Source organism: Tremella mesenterica (genome assembly GCF_000271645.1).
Source record: "Tremella mesenterica DSM 1558 unplaced genomic scaffold TREMEscaffold_4, whole genome shotgun sequence".
NCBI lineage: Eukaryota > Fungi > Basidiomycota > Tremellomycetes > Tremellales > Tremellaceae > Tremella > Tremella mesenterica.
Genome location: NW_006711228.1, coordinates 141896 through 159105, shown reverse-complemented (window position 1 = coordinate 159105; position 17210 = coordinate 141896). Strand labels below are relative to the sequence as shown.

General features: G+C 49.6%; 3 protein-coding genes across 3 annotated transcripts; 1 reads left to right on the top strand and 2 right to left on the bottom strand.

Annotated features, from left to right (window-relative positions):
* Positions 1-897: 897 nt before the first annotated feature.
* TREMEDRAFT_43478 (uncharacterized protein) lies at positions 898-1955 on the bottom strand. Its single transcript, XM_007003907.1, has 4 exons — positions 1833-1955; positions 1441-1507; positions 1199-1277; positions 898-1023 (listed from the first exon to the last, which is right to left on the bottom strand). Exons 1-4 carry the CDS (start codon positions 1947-1949, stop codon positions 942-944), a joined length of 345 nt encoding a protein of 114 aa, XP_007003969.1. The 5' UTR covers positions 1950-1955; the 3' UTR covers positions 898-941.
* Positions 1956-3238: 1283 nt separating this feature from the next.
* Positions 3239-5778, bottom strand: TREMEDRAFT_30295 (uncharacterized protein; the record flags this gene model as incomplete). Its single annotated transcript, XM_007003859.1, has 8 exons — positions 3239-3444; positions 3733-3809; positions 3894-4024; positions 4373-4404; positions 4452-4517; positions 4738-4754; positions 4805-5392; positions 5504-5778. Coding segments are annotated over 8 exons (1392 nt in total), but the record flags the coding sequence as incomplete, so codon positions are not given.
* An 8631-nt stretch (positions 5779-14409) lies between these two features.
* Positions 14410-17090, top strand: TREMEDRAFT_61510 (uncharacterized protein; the record flags this gene model as incomplete). The annotated part of the gene is made up of 5 exons (XM_007004001.1): positions 14410-14482; positions 14535-14951; positions 15077-15407; positions 15458-16741; positions 17048-17090. 5 exons carry the CDS (start codon positions 14410-14412, stop codon positions 17088-17090), a joined length of 2148 nt encoding a protein of 715 aa, XP_007004063.1.
* Positions 17091-17210: the final 120 nt, after the last annotated feature.

The following is a 17210-nucleotide window of genomic DNA, read 5'->3' as shown; positions in this document are numbered from 1 at the left end:
ATAAGTCTCCGTGCCGATAGAAGGGTATGCTTACGTACCACACTGCGTAGTCAGCTACATCTAACAGATGAAACAAAATCTGCATGAAGTCAGGAGAAGCATAGGAGGAAGATCCGTGCGTAGTGGATGTATAAAGACGGAGCAGAGAATGAAGGAAACCCATGGCGAGACTCTGCCACTTCCGCTTCCGTCCACCCCGCCCAGTAGCACTATTACTGGCGCATTCCATCATGATCACGGATGATTGATCCCTTCGGATCTGAGGGCGTGATCAGAGGCCCTCCTTTTCCGCCCAGATGACGCAGGAGGGAGGGATGGTACGAAGCACCAGGGGAAAGTGATGGGATGATTGGGGATGATGGGTTGGAGAGCTAGGAAGAGGCGGGAAGGATGGTGACGCGACGCAAGGGGTAAGGTAGCATGTGGATGGAGAGCGCTATGTCTGGGTTCAGGCGCCGAAGATGGGGTAAGCTGATAGGAGAGTGATGGTGGTTGAGGATGGTTGGTTGATGGAGGGCAGAGTACACGACGACGGGTCATGATGAAGTGAATAGTATCGGATACCGTGAATGAGGGGTTCAACGCCGGGAGAAGCGCTGTGAAGCATTGAGCGAGTCCGACGGAGTGAGGCTATGCCAGTCCGCATAAAGAACTGAAAGTCAATTGATATTTGGGTCAACCAGACGCTTGTACAAGTATGCCTCCGGACCGGTGTCAGGCTCAGAAGCGAAGAATAAGTTGTGTGCGGAAGAGACCACATACCTCATCGTCATGCCACTCCATGACCACTTTTGAGTGGATCAGTAAGTCAGCACGACATCGTCAGGCGAGCGCGACACTTGGCAGTCGAGAGAAGAATGCGGATCGTCAGGAAGAAGATCAGGAAAAGAACGACGGTAATGGTGGAATGAATACATCGTGCCCATGTACGTGATCGCCTTCTACTTCTTCGAAGAAGCCGCCTTGGCCTTGAGAACCTTCTTGACGATAGTAGCCTCCTCGATCAAAAATGCGCGGGTGATACTGGATAAAGAAGTGAATAGGAAAGAAATTCGGACGCGACGTGGGTCAGAGAGAAGGTGGATGTGTGAGACGGGCGAAAGGGCAGAGTGAGAGTTTGATTCATTGTTGGGTGTCGAGGATCCAGCAGAAAGAAGACATGTCAGCTGTGATTTGTATACAAATAGTGTTGACTCACCGTGATTTGACGCACTTGGCGCAACAAGATCCTCCGTACGCTCTACTGACGGTTTTTTGACGTTTGGACAGGGTGGCATCTGTGATCAGCAGGTGACCCTTCCAACTCTATACATTCGTCGCCGGCAACGAATACGGTTATATGACGGCGAGATACCCATTTATGCGGTAATTATAATCGAAGTTCTAACTTCGATGATAATGTACATGAAGGCAATTACGAGTGAGAAGAGATAAACTCACATTTGCGAGGTCGAAGAGCAGGAATACCAGGGAGGTCGGTACCGCAATCACCACATTTTGGGCTTGACTGATGGTCAGCAACCTAATTTTCCCTCACTAGACAAGTTTCAAATCCCAAAATACGACCCAGAGAGATATGAAATTTGAATAACATTTTTCTTTCGCCATCCTCGCCCATTTCACATCCTTCTGAATCACAAGTCCAACAGTTACAGCCAGCCATGACTTTCTCACATCGATTCACTGGAACGAGCACGTTGAGCAAATCGCACCACTAGCGTAGAGAAGGGTGAATTTTTAAGGAAGGCAAAAGTCGTGAGTAGTTTGACAGCTTAGTGTGTGGAAGGACAACCGATGAAGGGGTTGATGGATAGGTAAAGACGAAAACCCACGGCAGTCTTCTTGATATGATGTACCCTCAATACACCTCCTGGAGTCTTAACAACCCTCCTACGGTTAGACTTGGTGTTATAAGGTTGACGTTTACGAAGTGTGACTCGTTGTGCCATTTTGCGAAAGTATTCCTGAGAGTGAGATAGAAGGAGTGGTGAAAGATGGTGTTGGAGGTGAACGGAGAATCTCGGCGATATATTTCATACGTCCAAAGATTCGGGGAAAGTGGCAGTCCAAAGTCGGAGATAAGACCGGTGTGTATCTCCGATGTATACGTTGATAAAAGTGGCACTTCCGCACGAAATTGGTTCCTCCACGTTCAATTCACTTTGTTCGATGTACTGTATCTACGATCTACGAGTCAAGTCCAAACCCAGCACTACCATCCGGCTTTCTTGTTCTTCCCACGTTTCTCGGATCCTCATGAACGGACGAGTGCGAGGTACTGACGGTTGATAAAGACTTATCAATCACACATTAAGACCAACTCATACCTCAAAAGTGTTCCCCCTGGCGGATGTCGGGAAAGAAAGCGTATGAAATCATCTTGTGAGTGTCAGCTACTTCTCGAACATCATTGATAAAGCTCCGTCGTATATTCATAATGATGAACACAATCTTCACTATCAACTAGAAGGCTGTTTCCGAGCTTTTAAGCATAGACGATACTACTTGTTCTGAACGTTTTCTCTCCGTTGCGCATCATCCACCCCTGTTCAAGTGTGACAAACGGATTTGAGCTGATGCACAGGTCACTATTTTATATGATAATTTGAGCTGATGTCTCTTTACTTGCTCACTTCCTTGACCCATTCTGCTCTGACGTCTTTCAACCTTCCAGTGGCCCAAGTCAACTTTGATTCAGCACGGGATTCATCTCTATAGCTAAGAATTACAACGTCATTATCAATCATCTACAACGATGCTTTCACAACACAGCCATCACAACAACATTTTTGACTACAACCATATTTCATTACTAAAATGACAAAGCTCTTGATCTGACCGTACCACGCAGCTTACTTGGACTATCCATGATCCCCACTACCTCGACTTCCACTTCTTCCGACGAGTGACCTTCAGTGGCTAGTGTCGACGATGCGACAAAAGGTTTGATAGTGTCTTCACTACTTTCTTGTCCTCCCGAGGAAATAAATTGCAGATGGCCATAACGTTTTTCGGGGGGATGAGGGGATTTAAAAGTCCAGCCTTTGAAAGCGAGTCTGATCTTCAGTATCACGTCCAATACCTCTTGCTGGGAATGTAAGCTGCCGAAGGTATAAGGAGAAAACTAACCCTTTTCTGATCTCAAGCAGATGTGTACCATGAGCTTTGTCACGCAGGAGAGGATCTTTTGTGATGTCGGCGTGTGCTCCTCCAGCTGGAGCTAGGGGCTGTTTGTCAGCTATCGGATCCAACCTTGTCCGCATTGACGAGATGTCGGCCCGTGGGCAAGATGTCTCTTGGGGAAGCGGGATCTGTCCAGAAAGGATGAGGGATCGACTGAAACTGGGGTACAACTCACTTCATCCGGTATATCTTCATCAAAGTGTCTAGTGTCGTCCTCTGCAGCGAGGTCGGGCTGGTAAGGCGGGGTTTGTTCTCCGATGTCTGTCGAGTGAGCAAGACTACCCCGAGGTCTGGATGTATCGCAGGAGATTATGCCTCATCCAACATACAGTAATTCCTGAGGTGGAGGTCAGGTGTTAGTGGCCCCAGTGGACTCTTGAAGACCAACAAAGTAATACTGCAAACCGGCAATCGCCAGCTGATGAGGCAGACGTGAAGTAGGGTGAGGGGAGTGAGGAACACAAGTCAGCAAGTATATTGAAGGGAGTGAGGATTAGAAGAAAAGACGAAATGATGCGAAGTGGAGAGATGTGCAAGACACAAACTCACGATCCCAATCGATCCCCCTGAACCAAGCATGTCCCTTTATCCTATCCGCCCCATCGCTCCCCAGACCCAACCCACCTCTCGACAAAGTCGATACAGTCGTCATCGTCGACATACCCGTTCGACTGGTGTGAGTCGTCAAAATGGCAGAAGCGGGAGTGGACCCGAGTCGGTCTTCGGGTTCGCAGAGAAGTTTTGTCATCAGGTCTAGACAATCGGGGGAGAGACGTGGATGAGGAGGGAATTTGAGGGTTGTTCTCCAGTTCAGGCTGTCAAAGTTAGCTTTGACGCAGTACTGGGACATTTACTGAGCAGTGAGATTCGGAAGCGGTCCGAGGATAGCAATGGTGGGACATGGACTGATACGAATTCGTGCTGCGAACGGCATAGCCGATGAGGAGGGGAAGTGAGTAAGTTGGTGTTGCATGGCAGATGGAAGGTTGGCGTAACAGGAAAAACACCTGATGAGAGCTGGGGTGAGGGTACCTAGCTGAGATGAGATGGCGACTCACATCTTTTGTCTGGTGACATGTCGCTAATCGTCAGCTCAACCATCACATGACCGATATCACGGGGCTTTTGGAACAAGACGCGACCCATGTTGGGGGTTGAAATGAAAAGGATAACTGACTGAATTGCTGACAAACGGGGGATATCCATACAAACTTTCATACACTGATGATAAGCGACTCATCCAGACCAATTTGACGTATGCGACTCACTGATCACTCCAAGACTCCACCAATCACAGCTGAATCCGTACCCTTGACCACGTATGACTTCAGGAGCTGAATGTCAGTGATCGCCAAAAATAAGTTGTCCCCGTCCTTATAATTGACCTCCTTGATAGCCTTCATCTCATTTTGAACACAATCGCTAACTCAGATCGAAGAGGACTTTTAACGAGAGGGTACTTCATGGTTTATAGGATGGTGATACAGAGTGATGAGAGGCTGCTTGGTCTCAAAGTGAGAATGGAAGATGAGGCAGAAGTACGGAATGACAAACCCATATAAGAATTTGTCCTAATCGTCAGAAATGATCTTTACTTGTACTATGCCAACAATCAACTCACCCGCAAACGGAATATGCCAATCTCCTCCTGTTCCTGTCTCTCCAAGTTAAAACCCCCTTCCCTTCCGTCAACCATTCTTTCCCCAACACCCTCTCAACCTCTTCTCTCCTCATCCTCCTTCCTTTTCCCATGGTGGGATACTCCAGATCCACTCCGTGTTTCTTCAACAAAGCCTCTCTCTGTTGTTCATAATATCCACTCTCATGCGCCCAGTGTAAATCCGTCGCTAGTCCGAAATCGCTCACTCTGATATGTCCATCGGGAGTGAACAAGAAGTTGTCAGGTTTAATGTCTCTATGGATATAACCGAGATTATGTGTTTCTTCCAATGCGAGGATCATCTCCGCGATGTAGAACCGGGTCATGGATTCTGGAAAGGTATCGAGTTGAACGAGGAGATTGAGAAGGTCACCACCACCCATATATTCGAACACAAGGTAAAGATGGTCGGTATCTTGGAATGCATAATATAATCGGACAATCCAGGAAGTGGAAGAGTTGGAAGATGTGGGGAGGGATTGAGAAGCGGCTGCTGCCAGGAGATCTTTCTCGGCTCGGAGATGGGCTTCTTGGTTTTTTCGTAGCATACTGACATGAGCGACGTTAGAGCTGGCAGAGAGAATACCGAATGAGGATGATGCCCTGGCAGAATTGCGGAATATGAGGAAGGGCAGTTTTCCTGGATGAAGGTTGACTTACTCGGCCTTTCGTAGCTGTTTCATAGCTACCAACCTCCCCGACCTTCTTTCCCTAGCAATCCTCACCACCCCGAAAGCACCATGTCCAATTACCCGACCCATTTCAAATGCTTTGACATCCACTTTTGCTCTCTTCTCTCTCAACAGGCGACTCTCTTCCAAGATCAACTCTTGCCTCTGTCTCTCCTTTTCGCCCTCACTCATGAACCTATTTTCTGGTATCAGAAAGCTATCCTCCAATTGTTGCAGACGACGGGCACGCGTAAGGACGTAGTTACCTGGGTGAGGGGGGCGCGAAGATTTGGAGGGAGGTTTCAGCAGCGCGTGATAGAATTGTTCGAAAAAGAGACCGATGGAGGCTGCCTTTTCCAAAGTCTCGAGCGAAGGTTTGATGATCCTGAATGGAAGCGTTTCTTGAAGGTCTTCTTCCCGGATCTTCTCATCTGTTTGGAGAGGACGAGGACCCAAAGGTTTGAGACCTGTGGCTGTTTTTGTTGTAGGAAGGTGAGTTGGGGGAGGTAGGGGACGTGCCTTTTTGGGAGGTTTGCGCGTGACCGAAGGTTTTCGAGGTTTCTCCTTATCGCCATGATCAGATGTATTGGGAACAGGAGTAAGATCAGGAATGTTTGTATTGCTCGAGGTGACCACTGACAATACAGTAGAAGCTGAAGCCTTGGGAGGTACCGCAGGTACGGCGGAAGACCCTTTCTTTCCAACCCTCGCCAGACTAGCGATGGCGGAAGCGAACGGGTTCACCAAAGGACTCGAAGGCGTCCGCTGCCCCGATCCCGAAGCAAAGTAAGAGGATGGCAAATTCGCAATAAGAGTCGGTGTCGAGATGGGACGCAGAGGTCCAGGAGTAGGAAGAGGTGAGAAGAGGGTCGTATTGGCTGTAGAGTATATAGAAGAGGGCAGTCCATTGACGACCCGCAGAGTTCCAGGAGGTTGACTTAAGGTCAGTGATGATAACGAACGTAAAGACACGTTTTGGGAAGACAAATGTGAGGGTTAGACTTTGTAAGCATGTTACGACTTACGTATCCTTTCCACCACCAAGTTTTCTGTTTCGAGAAGCTTCCACCACGGCAGCTACGGCTATAGCTTGCTGATCTCGAGCACGGGCTTTGATGAGTTCTTTGATGGGTTCTGCCCATGTGGGGTCTGTGATTGAGCACGGCCATGTGACTCGAGGTGGCCAACCACCCGACAGCGATGCTGTGATAGGATTGAGAGGAGCAAGGAAGGAGCAGGGATCGTCCTGGTAGGTAAAGCTACAGGAGGAAGGGGATAAACTCACCTCCCAGTTTCGAGTTGATGCCCTCCAAAGACCATCGCAGGAGTAATTCTGTGGCTTCTTCATATGTGGACGCATGGAATAGATGTCTGCCGTTTAGTGTTTACTTGAGGCTATTGTGTCCTTTACTGGGGATCGTCTGTGGGAGCAGAACAGATAAAGTTGGCACAGGGACAGCCGCAGACTACCACGAGAAATGTCACGATGACATACCTGAAATCGGTCGGCGGTCCAATGTCCTTCTTGTCTACCTTTCTCTTCTTCAACTCATCTTTCTCCTTCGCTCTATCTGGAACATCCTTCTTCGGGGGCTTTGGCGGTCTCATCTCTGGCTCTTGTGTTAGTATAGCATCGGGATCTACGTTTGGCCGAGAAGTTGTGTCTTCGCATCGAACACCTATCAGCTCTTCCTGATCCAAAAGTCTGGGATAGCCCAGTAAGCGAGAAGGAGTAGAAGAGACTAGAGAGAGAAGGTCGATGAAACCGGAATGAGCGAGGTGGACAAGGGGGGTCGAGGTGTATAAGTTGGCATTGTTTATGTCTACGGGATCAGCAAGAGCTCGTCCGATGACGGTTTGAATGTTTGTCAAGTAGTGAGATGTTTGAGGAATGAGAACAAGCTGAAACTGGACATTACGGCATGCACTTACGAGCAGTAATGAGTGTGATGGGTTTGAGACGGAGATGTGAGAGAAGACGTCAGCATTGATCTGGGTATCCTTCAAAGGCCAATCAGTTGGATGCACGCTTCACTGAGCTCCTTCCCCTCCGCCGGCCTCTCGCCACCGGGTAAGCCAAAGTCAGAGCCGACGCTGGAGTCATAGGAGAGTTTCCAGTATTGTATGATCCGATGAGAGCGGTGCAGAAGAGGCAAGAGGAGGAAGAGGAAGAGGAAAGGAGGAGAAGAAAGATGGAAAATGATGAAACCGGCAGCGCAGGCACGGGTGATTGCGTTTCATCGGCGGCATGTGGCACTGTGGCACTGTGGCGATTCTACCGATTGACCGCCACATAGCCATTCACTCCTCCGATGACGGGAGCAAGAGGTTTTGGCTGGTCAGACGAGGCAGAATGCATCAAAGATCACAGCTGAGTTACTCGGGGTTCTACCTACAGCTCTTGGTGGCGTCACTATCAACAAGAGGGGGAGGAAAGCTATTTAGAATGTACACTGCAAATCAAGTACTCAAGCAAGTGGTCACAACAGCCCATGTCTGTCAGATGCGGTACTTCTTGATTCCTCCTAGTTGGCTGACCCGCCTGCTCTCACCCCACAGGATCACTGACATGACTAGTAGAGGCATATTTGGTGTGAACAGTGGCTAGCGCCCTTGTGACAGCATCCTGCCCGTGGCATATTACCATTTCCTCTCTGAGAGCATCTACAGCTGCTTTGAGCTCGGGAAAGTGCCGGAGCAGGTCTCTGGCTGGGCGCTCAACGAGCAACCCAGACCCCTGTGTCATGGTTGCAATAACTCCCCCAATAGCTCTCCTCTGATCTGGAATCCTTTTAAAATAACACATACCATTTAAAGATGTATAGAGACTCAGTATAAGAGTTCTTCCCTTCTTGTTATCCAGAGTGGTGTTCAGATTGCTTGCTGAGTGTAGTTTATAGCAATCATGTACTGCCACCGCGTGTTTGTACAGTGACGAATCCGGTCTTCCTTTGCCAGAATCAAGATATGGTTGATGGTTTTTGGGGTCAGTCGTGGAGACTACACTGAAATCATTTACATGTCCGTCAATTCTGTAGCGAGTGTCCATACCCATCAGTGTAATCAGCTCTGACCTTAGATGGGACATTTCATCATGTGAGATAGACGGGTCATCAGGAGCTTTTCTTGTCCTTTTCGGCACTCTATGAGCTTGCAACGACATGGAGTTATCAGATGTGAGATCTTGGTCCAACCGATCTAGACCCGAATGCCGGGTAGTTGGGAGCCCTGTCATTAGTGGGACAGGAGTGAGAGACTGGGTGAGCCGCCGGGGACCTGAATCATTCAAAGATTTGAAGAGAGAACTGTCAAGACTGTTACTCATTCCAGTTTGGTTTACCAAATCTTGAAGAGCTTCCAAATCTTGAAGAGCTTCCATATTTTCACTGACCAAGTCTGATGTGGAAGCCACAAGTCCAGGATCACATGTATGTGGAAAAAGTTCTTCACCCTCCCTCCCAAAACCCTGGAGCTGTGTAGCTTGACTGGCTTCATCTTGTGCCCTGAGTTCCTTCACACGATTGATCAATGCGTTTATTGGTTTGAAGCTGGACGGCTCCTATACGAGATCTAGAAGTGGACATTCTCCACTTAGACTTGCCAGAAAACTTGTACCAAATGAGATCAAGTACGCCTTGTCTGCAGATAGATTTGGTTCAAACTGTTGCAGAGACCCATAGACAGACAACAATAGTTTCCTGCCAGATTCCCCTGGCATCATCTTCCTTGTATCGACTGGGTTTCGCACATTGATGACATACTCCACAAGGGATTGATCATCCCGAATGCGTTCATAAAGCTCCCTGGCTTCAGCTGACCTGTGAGGCGGCCAGTCTGCTAAATTCTTAACGAACCGGATCCTGACACTTCTTGTCGGACATTCAGGATCCGTCATATAATAACCCTCTGTTTGGCCTATATGACCGTCTGTTTTACCGGTAGTGATCCTGTATTTTTGATACGGTCCGGTCAGCTGGTCCAATTTCAGCAATAGTGCTTTGTATTCCTGTCCGAGAGCTCGACTCTCTATCAAAGGCCCGGCAGCGGTACTCATAAAGTCGGGTGGAGTCACGGATTTTCCCCTCTTCCTTTTCCTACTTGGTACTGGAACGGAACTCGGGGTGACGGTACTTCCCGAAGGGGGAGGAGGTAGCCAAGTGAACGACTCATTCATGCTGTGGACTGGACAGAAGTCCCGTGAATGACGATAGTGATGTCTCAATTGGAATAGATGGGTGGCTGGCAAGAATCAGGAGATTGTGATGAGAATGAGGCCTATAAGTCTCTGAGTCTGGCTCTCAGTTTCTATGGAATGAAAGGGAAGATTAGCATGGCCATTTGGCCGGGATACAATGGAGGCGATGCGGGTGGATATCTCCTTCAAGCTTACCCTTCCCCCTTCCTCTTTCCCCCCTGCATCAGTATTCTCCTACGGGTGAAGGGAGGTGACGCCTGCGGTGCATCAGAGGTCAGGTCTTCTCTTCTCCGCGCCCGCTTCTCCTGTCACCACCAGCGCGGACCCAGGCGTAGGTGTTCTTGAGTCTCTCCTTCACCTCATGGACCCACTCATTTTCTTTTGTATACAATCATCATGATGATGAAAATGGCCGGGATGAATAGCTGACGCGTGTGAGCGTTGTGATTCTGTTAGGTCCTGTCGGTGAAGGACTCAGGCTGCAATGATCCAATAGTTTCGTTGTAATGTGGACAACTACACGCGCATGATTGTCATCTAGAATGATGACTGTGGGGTTGGGGTAGACTTTCAGTATGTTAATCCATAAAAGTAAGGTAATCAATCAGATAGAATAAAGGAGTGCGCTTTCAGAAGGCATGGGAGACGTGGTCGAGGCCACCCAAAAGTACCAACCAATCTACTACGAGTAGTTTGAGAAGGTTCCAACCAGTATCTGATAGCTGGTTGGAACACCCCCCAATAAGCAAGTAGGCCGTTCGTGCAATGACTCATCCCAATGGCTTTATCGTATCACGACACATACAATGCCATTTCCTGGTCCATGTGATGGATGATCACCTGATACGGCGGAAGGAGTGGTTCGTGATTGGCAGAGATAGGGACAATGAAAAGTGCCCGTCGATCCATCACTTGTGTTCTTCAATGTGTCAAAGATAACCCCAAAATAGGCGTATTGTCACAAACGTCGTTTCTTCTCATCTCAGCTGACCGACGGTTCACGGACTTTGGCTGACCACATCGTACTAGGGCTTCGATGTCTCACAGAGACGAGGTACTCGTCGGAGGACTACAGCTGACTACACCACAGTAATACGTTGGGGTGATAGACAATAAGATGATCAATCGTCAATGAACTGCCCCTAACCTCACCTTACATCAAACAGCTTGGTGGTAGCTCTCCCTAACTCAATGGTTGTAGCTACTGAATATATTTCTCGCTACAGACAACAATCATGGATTGCTGAAGAAGTTCAGCAATCTGTAAACTATCTATACCTCGCTGCTCTCCTTGTAGAATATCTCTCAACTCCTGCACTCCCTTGCGCTCAGTCCTCCTTCATCCAATATTGTCATGGTTTGCCAGATTCCAAATATCCTACATTGCTCACTATGCCACAGTCCGCTGTGCTTCCACTTACTTCCACTCTCCCCCGTGCATGGCTTGATCTCCTTCTCCTCACTTCGCCACAGTGGGTCTGCACAGGGGCGGAGTGTTGTGACTAATACCCCCTAGGTCTTGTAACTTCCCCGTAGATGGTCTGAGTGATTCAGGGTAGTGGTGGTTGATGATGGACAGAGGGTTGATGATGGTGAAAGGAGGATCAATGATGGTGGTTGTCCGGGGGTGTAATGTTATAATTTGTGACACCACCATCTATCACTGCTTCACCAGAGCAGCGTGGGGTACCAGTTGGGTGCCCTGATTCTCACCGGTTCTACAGCAATAAATTATTCACTCCTACAAGCAACAGTGCTAGACTCCGACTGTCAATCTGTTGGTTGGTGAGATGTGTCACAACCCTGTTGTGACCCATGTCTGTAAGATAGCCGTATAGTGTTGTATTGTATTGTAGAAGAGCTTGCAGGTAAAGCATGGCAAATGGTCACTGCAGACTGGACTCACAAACTGTCATTGCTGGCTGTAGTTACCATCTGTAATTACCACCTGTAGCTACTGTCTGCAGCAACCAACCATAATTACCATCTGCACCTACCCTTTGAAGATACCATCTGTACCTAGCTACTGTCTGTAGCCTACAGACGGTAACAAACAGTACAAGTAGTTCTCATGATTACTGCTACATTTGTTTTGGAACTGCAACAAGCCAAAGTTGAGGGAGCTTATCTCAATGGTGTACTTGATGAGGAATCTTACATGGAACATCCTGAAGCCATGGAACAACAACACAGTGGGACAGTAACCCCATTAACAAAGTCATTGTATGGGTTGATACAATCAGCCAGGGTGTGGTGGTTAGAACTTGGGAAAGCGTTAGAGGAGTAGGGTCTCAGAAGGACTGAGGGAGACTGGGGAATGTACATCCCAACATCAGGGAGATATGGTGGACTGGTGATTCTCCTGGTGTATGTTGATGACTTGGTCATAACTGCACAGACAAATAAGGAAATTGTTGGGGTAGTGGTGTTACGGGGTAACAACAATTCAAGGCAACACCATCAAGTTCAACTGATTAGGATGGAGGAAAGCGGGATTTGGAGGCAGTGCTGCATTAGGTAGGGACAGGTTTTCCTTTTCAAGATTTCCCCACTGGGTTTGCTCAAAAGCGGTTTTCCACCTGTCCAAGTATGTACTTAGACGCTTGTAGTAGGACGAGAAGGAGACACAGATACTTGTAGACAGTATATAGTACAATCAGCAAAGCACCAACTTTGCTGATTCTTCAATATCATTCTTTGGCTACATCGATTGCAGAGGAGACGTGATCCATCACATAGCACAAGAGACACCTAGATTTCCACAAGACTTCCATCGAGTTCGTCCCAACCTGTGATCTAGTACTTGTGTTTCCAGTACCGTTACAAGTGGAGGCGCTGAAGAGAAAATGGATTATGACGGAAATTGGGGAAATGAAGCAGATTCTTGGTCTCAAGGTTACTTGAGATTGTCCAAAAAGAAGAATCCATCTTTCCCAACCAGCAGACATTGACAAAGTCACTTCCAGATTTCCTGGTCATTCAGAACATTGTCCAATGACCGCTCCTCTTCCCAATCGGCATCACGATGAACCAGCAATCAGTGAAACCGATGAACATGCACCGCTTTCCCCTTTCCAAGCCGCCATTGGAAGCTTAATGTGGACAGCGGCCTGCACACGGCCAGACATTAGCTTTGCAACAAACTTTCTAGCACGGTTTAATGCTGCTCCCCCGGAAACATATTGGCAATTTGCTTTACAAGTAGTTGCTTATCTTCTCAAGACACACAAGTATGGTTTGATTCTTGGTGGAGAAGTGGGGAAAGGATTAGAAGGTGGGTGTCATGACCCTGCAACCTCAGTTGTGACATCAGGTTATAACCGGGTCGCAATCATAGGGCTGATTGCGATATTGTGCCTTTTAGCGCAGTGGCATAAGATGTCACATGCATGGCCAGTGTATGGCCTGGTGCTGGTTAACCAGTGTCACGGCCGTCGAACAACTACCTTCTGGCAGACCGACGGTCGACGAACCTCGGCTAACTTGACGCTCCTGAATCGATGTCTCACCCAACCGGGAGGGCGCAGACGTCGAAAGGAGTGTAACTACGGCGTATTTCGGCGTAGTTACTCTAACTGGGGTTTTGTTCTACTGATGGCGATGTATCTTGATTTGTATATAGCTATCTCTATCTGTCTTTCACTACTGACAACAATCAAGGATCGCTGAAGAACTTCAGCGATCTTCTCAGCTAATATTATCTACTCCTCCTAGACGTTCATCCAACCCTCTCGCGCTTTGACGTACTTCAACGTACTTCGTCCAACTTCCCCGAGCCCTCGGCCATCCTCTTCCTCCTTCAACTAACTCCGCCTAACATCGCCGCACTTCTCCTCCCATTGTCCCTACTTAGCCTAACCCCGTCTAACTTCGCCGTACTTCTGCTCCCATTGTCCCTACTTAGCCTAACTCCGTCTAACTTCGCCGTACTTCTGCTCCCATTGTCCCTACTTAGCCTAACTCCGTCTAACTTCGCCGTACTTCTGCTCCCATTGTCCCTACCTAGCCTAACTCCGTCTAACTTCGCCGTACTTGGTGTCAGAAGTCCTGAGTTACGTGTAGAGTAAAGAGGTTAAGACGTGATGGGGTTTTGATGGCCAAAGGAGGGTCATTGTTGGTGGAGTAATCGAGGTGTCACGACGTAGTTCGTGACAGTCGCCCCCTTCTTTAGCCGCGAACGTCCTCGTGAGCGATTACACCTCTGTTGTGGCAAGAGAACTTAGCAGCGTAGTACCCCCATTCTCTCCCTCCCCATGACCATCCTTCACCCTTCTGCTCTTTGCACCGCACTTCGTAGTTGGGCCTCCTTTCACTCCAAAACCCGACAATGAGACTCCCCTAACTTCGTCGAGGTTTGCCGTAAGAAGCCCTGTGTCTTTTGTAGGTGAGACACGCTTCCTGAATGGCAGCCGAACAACACCGTTGTTTGTCGAAGTAACCCTCGCTTATATTGAGATGAGACACTATAGCGTGGGAATTTTGATCGTCCCTGCGATGCCTTTTGTTGATGAAACGCGAAGTTTGCTGCATGTTGACGACGAGGGGGTAGGTTTGATTATACTAAATACTGAGCAGTTCGTCGAGCTTCTCTCTTTTTCCCATCTGCTTTCAAAACTTTCTATCTCTCTTACCTAGAAAACAGATTTGTTACCTTGAATCATCGCCTCGAGTTTTATTTCTCTGTTAAATATCTTAACGTCATGGCCCCTTCTACTCCCACACCCAGCCCTTTCGCCGCCATGAGGAACTTTGGTGGTATGGTGTCATCTGCTCGTGAGTTTTCATCGATACTCACCCCACCTCGCCGAACTTGGCTGATGTTCAGTTTCTTTCGGCGACAGATCTCGCCAAGTCTCCTCCCTCGGCCTCGGCACTCTCTCTCTGGGGGAGCCGTCTGGAGCTGCCTCGCCCCCTCGCTCCGCCTCTCCCTCCGCTGGTTCTCCCTCCCCCGTGTCTGGTTCTCCCGTCCCCGTAACGGGTTCTCCTGGAGGGCCCCCTCCTGCCGCCACTCCTCGCCGTAGGACGCCCGCCTTTTGTCCTGGTGAGTCTCCGTCCTCCTCCGACCAGGACTCGCTCAGTGGGGGCTCGGAGTCGAGTGATCGACCCGACACCGAAGAAAGTGAGGATGATGATGATCGGGAGGGTAGGATCGATAGTGAGGGTGAAAGCGAGTTAGAAGAATACCCGGATGATGATGTGGAGGTGATTAGTGTAGAGGACAACAACGTAGATAGTCCTGAGCGTGAGTTCTTCGTCCAACCTCTCACACCTTCGCCGAACTTGGCCTTGTTTATCTGTTCTTTAGCTCTCGCCGACTTGGCCTTGTTTATCTGTTCTTTAGCTCTCCAAGACATTGCTAACTCGCAGCCGTTCCTGCCCCTCCCCCTGCTCAAATTGTGGGCCAGAAACGACGCCGTTCCCTCTCCTCTTCTTCTTCTTCCTCTTCTTCTTCCTCTTCCGGGGTTCTCCCCCCCGCCAACGCCATCGCCGCTGCCGCCGCTGCTGCCGCCGCCCGCCCTGCCGCCGCCATCGCCCGCTCTGCTGCCGCCGCCGCTCCCCCCCCTTCTCCCAGAGGGGAGCCTTCGCCCAAACGGGTGAAGAGATCACTGCGGGAAGAAGAGTACTTGTGGGAGAAGATGAAGTCCGAGCCTGGTCGTTGGATCGCGGTTGGTGTTGACGAAGCGTGTGATCGTTGCCGGTGAGTCCACCTATTCGTACTACGCCGAAGTTACTCCTGCTAATTAGTAGACGTGAGATTATCACGTATAATCGTCCAAACTGGCCCTGCCTCAAGGCAGTCAGGCCACACAACAAGGCTCTCCGTTGTGCTTCATGCACGTCTGGCCCCTGCTCCTTCTGTCCCGTTTCCTCTGCCCGGGACATCCCGCCCCGTCCCTTCGACGCTTCTCCTCTCCCCCCTCCCCAGACTCCAGCGTCTGTCCCCCGTTCGCGGGTACCGTCTTCGTCTCTCCGGTCGGTTTGCCGAACTTCGCCGTCCTCCCGCTCGTCACCTCCCTCGCCCTCGCCCTTTGTTCCTGTGGCCGGCCCGTCGCGTCTCCTGGCTGCTCCTCCTTCGTCCTCCCGTCGTCCTTCGACCTCTCGGCCCTCGGCCTCTCGTCCTTCGGCCCCTCGTCCGTCCTCTCCTGTGGTGGCTTCTCCTCCGGCCCACGGCACCCGAAGTCGCCGTCCTTCTGCTCCTCCGGCCACCCCAGCGGCCGCCCCTGTCACCGAGTCCCCCGCTTCTAAGAAGACCCCGAAGTCTTCTTTAAAGAAATCAAAAGGGAAAAGGAAGGAGAAAGAGGTCGTCTTTGAAGCTGGTGATGTGGAAGATGAAGCTACTCAGCGTGCTGGGCCCTCTGTTCCTCGGTTGTCCTTCGTCCACCCTCGCATCTCCCTGGACCCTCGTATCCCGGAGGACGAGAAAGAATTTGCTACGTATCGTTCTCTCGTTCTCGGCCTCACCACTCAGCTTGACGTCGCTCGACGTGATACATCTCTCTTGCTTGACTTCTCCACTCGTCAAGCCAACGCCTTGAATAACCTTACTGCGGGGTTAGTAAATGTAGTCAACGGTGGGAATCTGAACGAGGAAGCAAGGACGAGGTTAGCGGACGTCTCTCGCCGAAGCCTTACTGAGATAGCCAATGTTCGCCGAAGACTTTACGACACCCCCTTCCTCGTTACTCCTATGGCGTACGAGCCACCACCGTCCATCGGCTGGTTAGGCCCCCGGAGTAGTTCTCGAGTTCCTGCTTCTGCTCAGACTGCTCTCGATCTCCTCAGTCTTCCTTCCGAGTGTCTTAGGACCATACGTTCTCTGTGGAGGACTCCGAGCATGCAAGCTGCTCGGGATGTCCAGGACTTTGGTGATTTCTTTGGGGCTATGAATCGGGCATGGAACGCTTCTCTCTCGACTGTCTTCCCCCCTGACAGTCTCGATCTACCTTCGGCCATCGGTACTCTCCACACCAGTCTCGCGGGACCGAGTAGAGCGAAGGAGAAAGGAAAAGGAAAGGGTAAGGATACGGGCAAGTGAGCGGTACGTAGCTGTAATCCTATGTTGTATGCAGTACGTTCTACCTCCTAGCCCTCTGCAGTCGCCCTTCCTTCGGCTTAGTAGGATGAAGTTCGTGGAACTTCGCCAATATGTCATCAGCTCCATCGACGTTCTCTACCGGTTCCCATGATACCGAATCGTCTGTTCCTTCGTAACCTAACCACTCTACTAGGTACTCTAACTTTCCTGACCTCTTATTTTGTCACGAGACATACTGACCAGCATATGCACGATATAACAGTGCCCAACGGAACAGTGATCTTAACCACTGCGACGAAAAGGCCTATTAATCGGCGGTTAACACTACCGCCGATCGCTGGTTAAATACCCTTCCCCGACTTTCGCTCGACTTGTCACACACTTTGTGACATATTTACTCTAGAGTCCACGATGTCTTTTACTTCCCACGATTCTCCTACGTCTTCACATCTAACTTCTTCATTG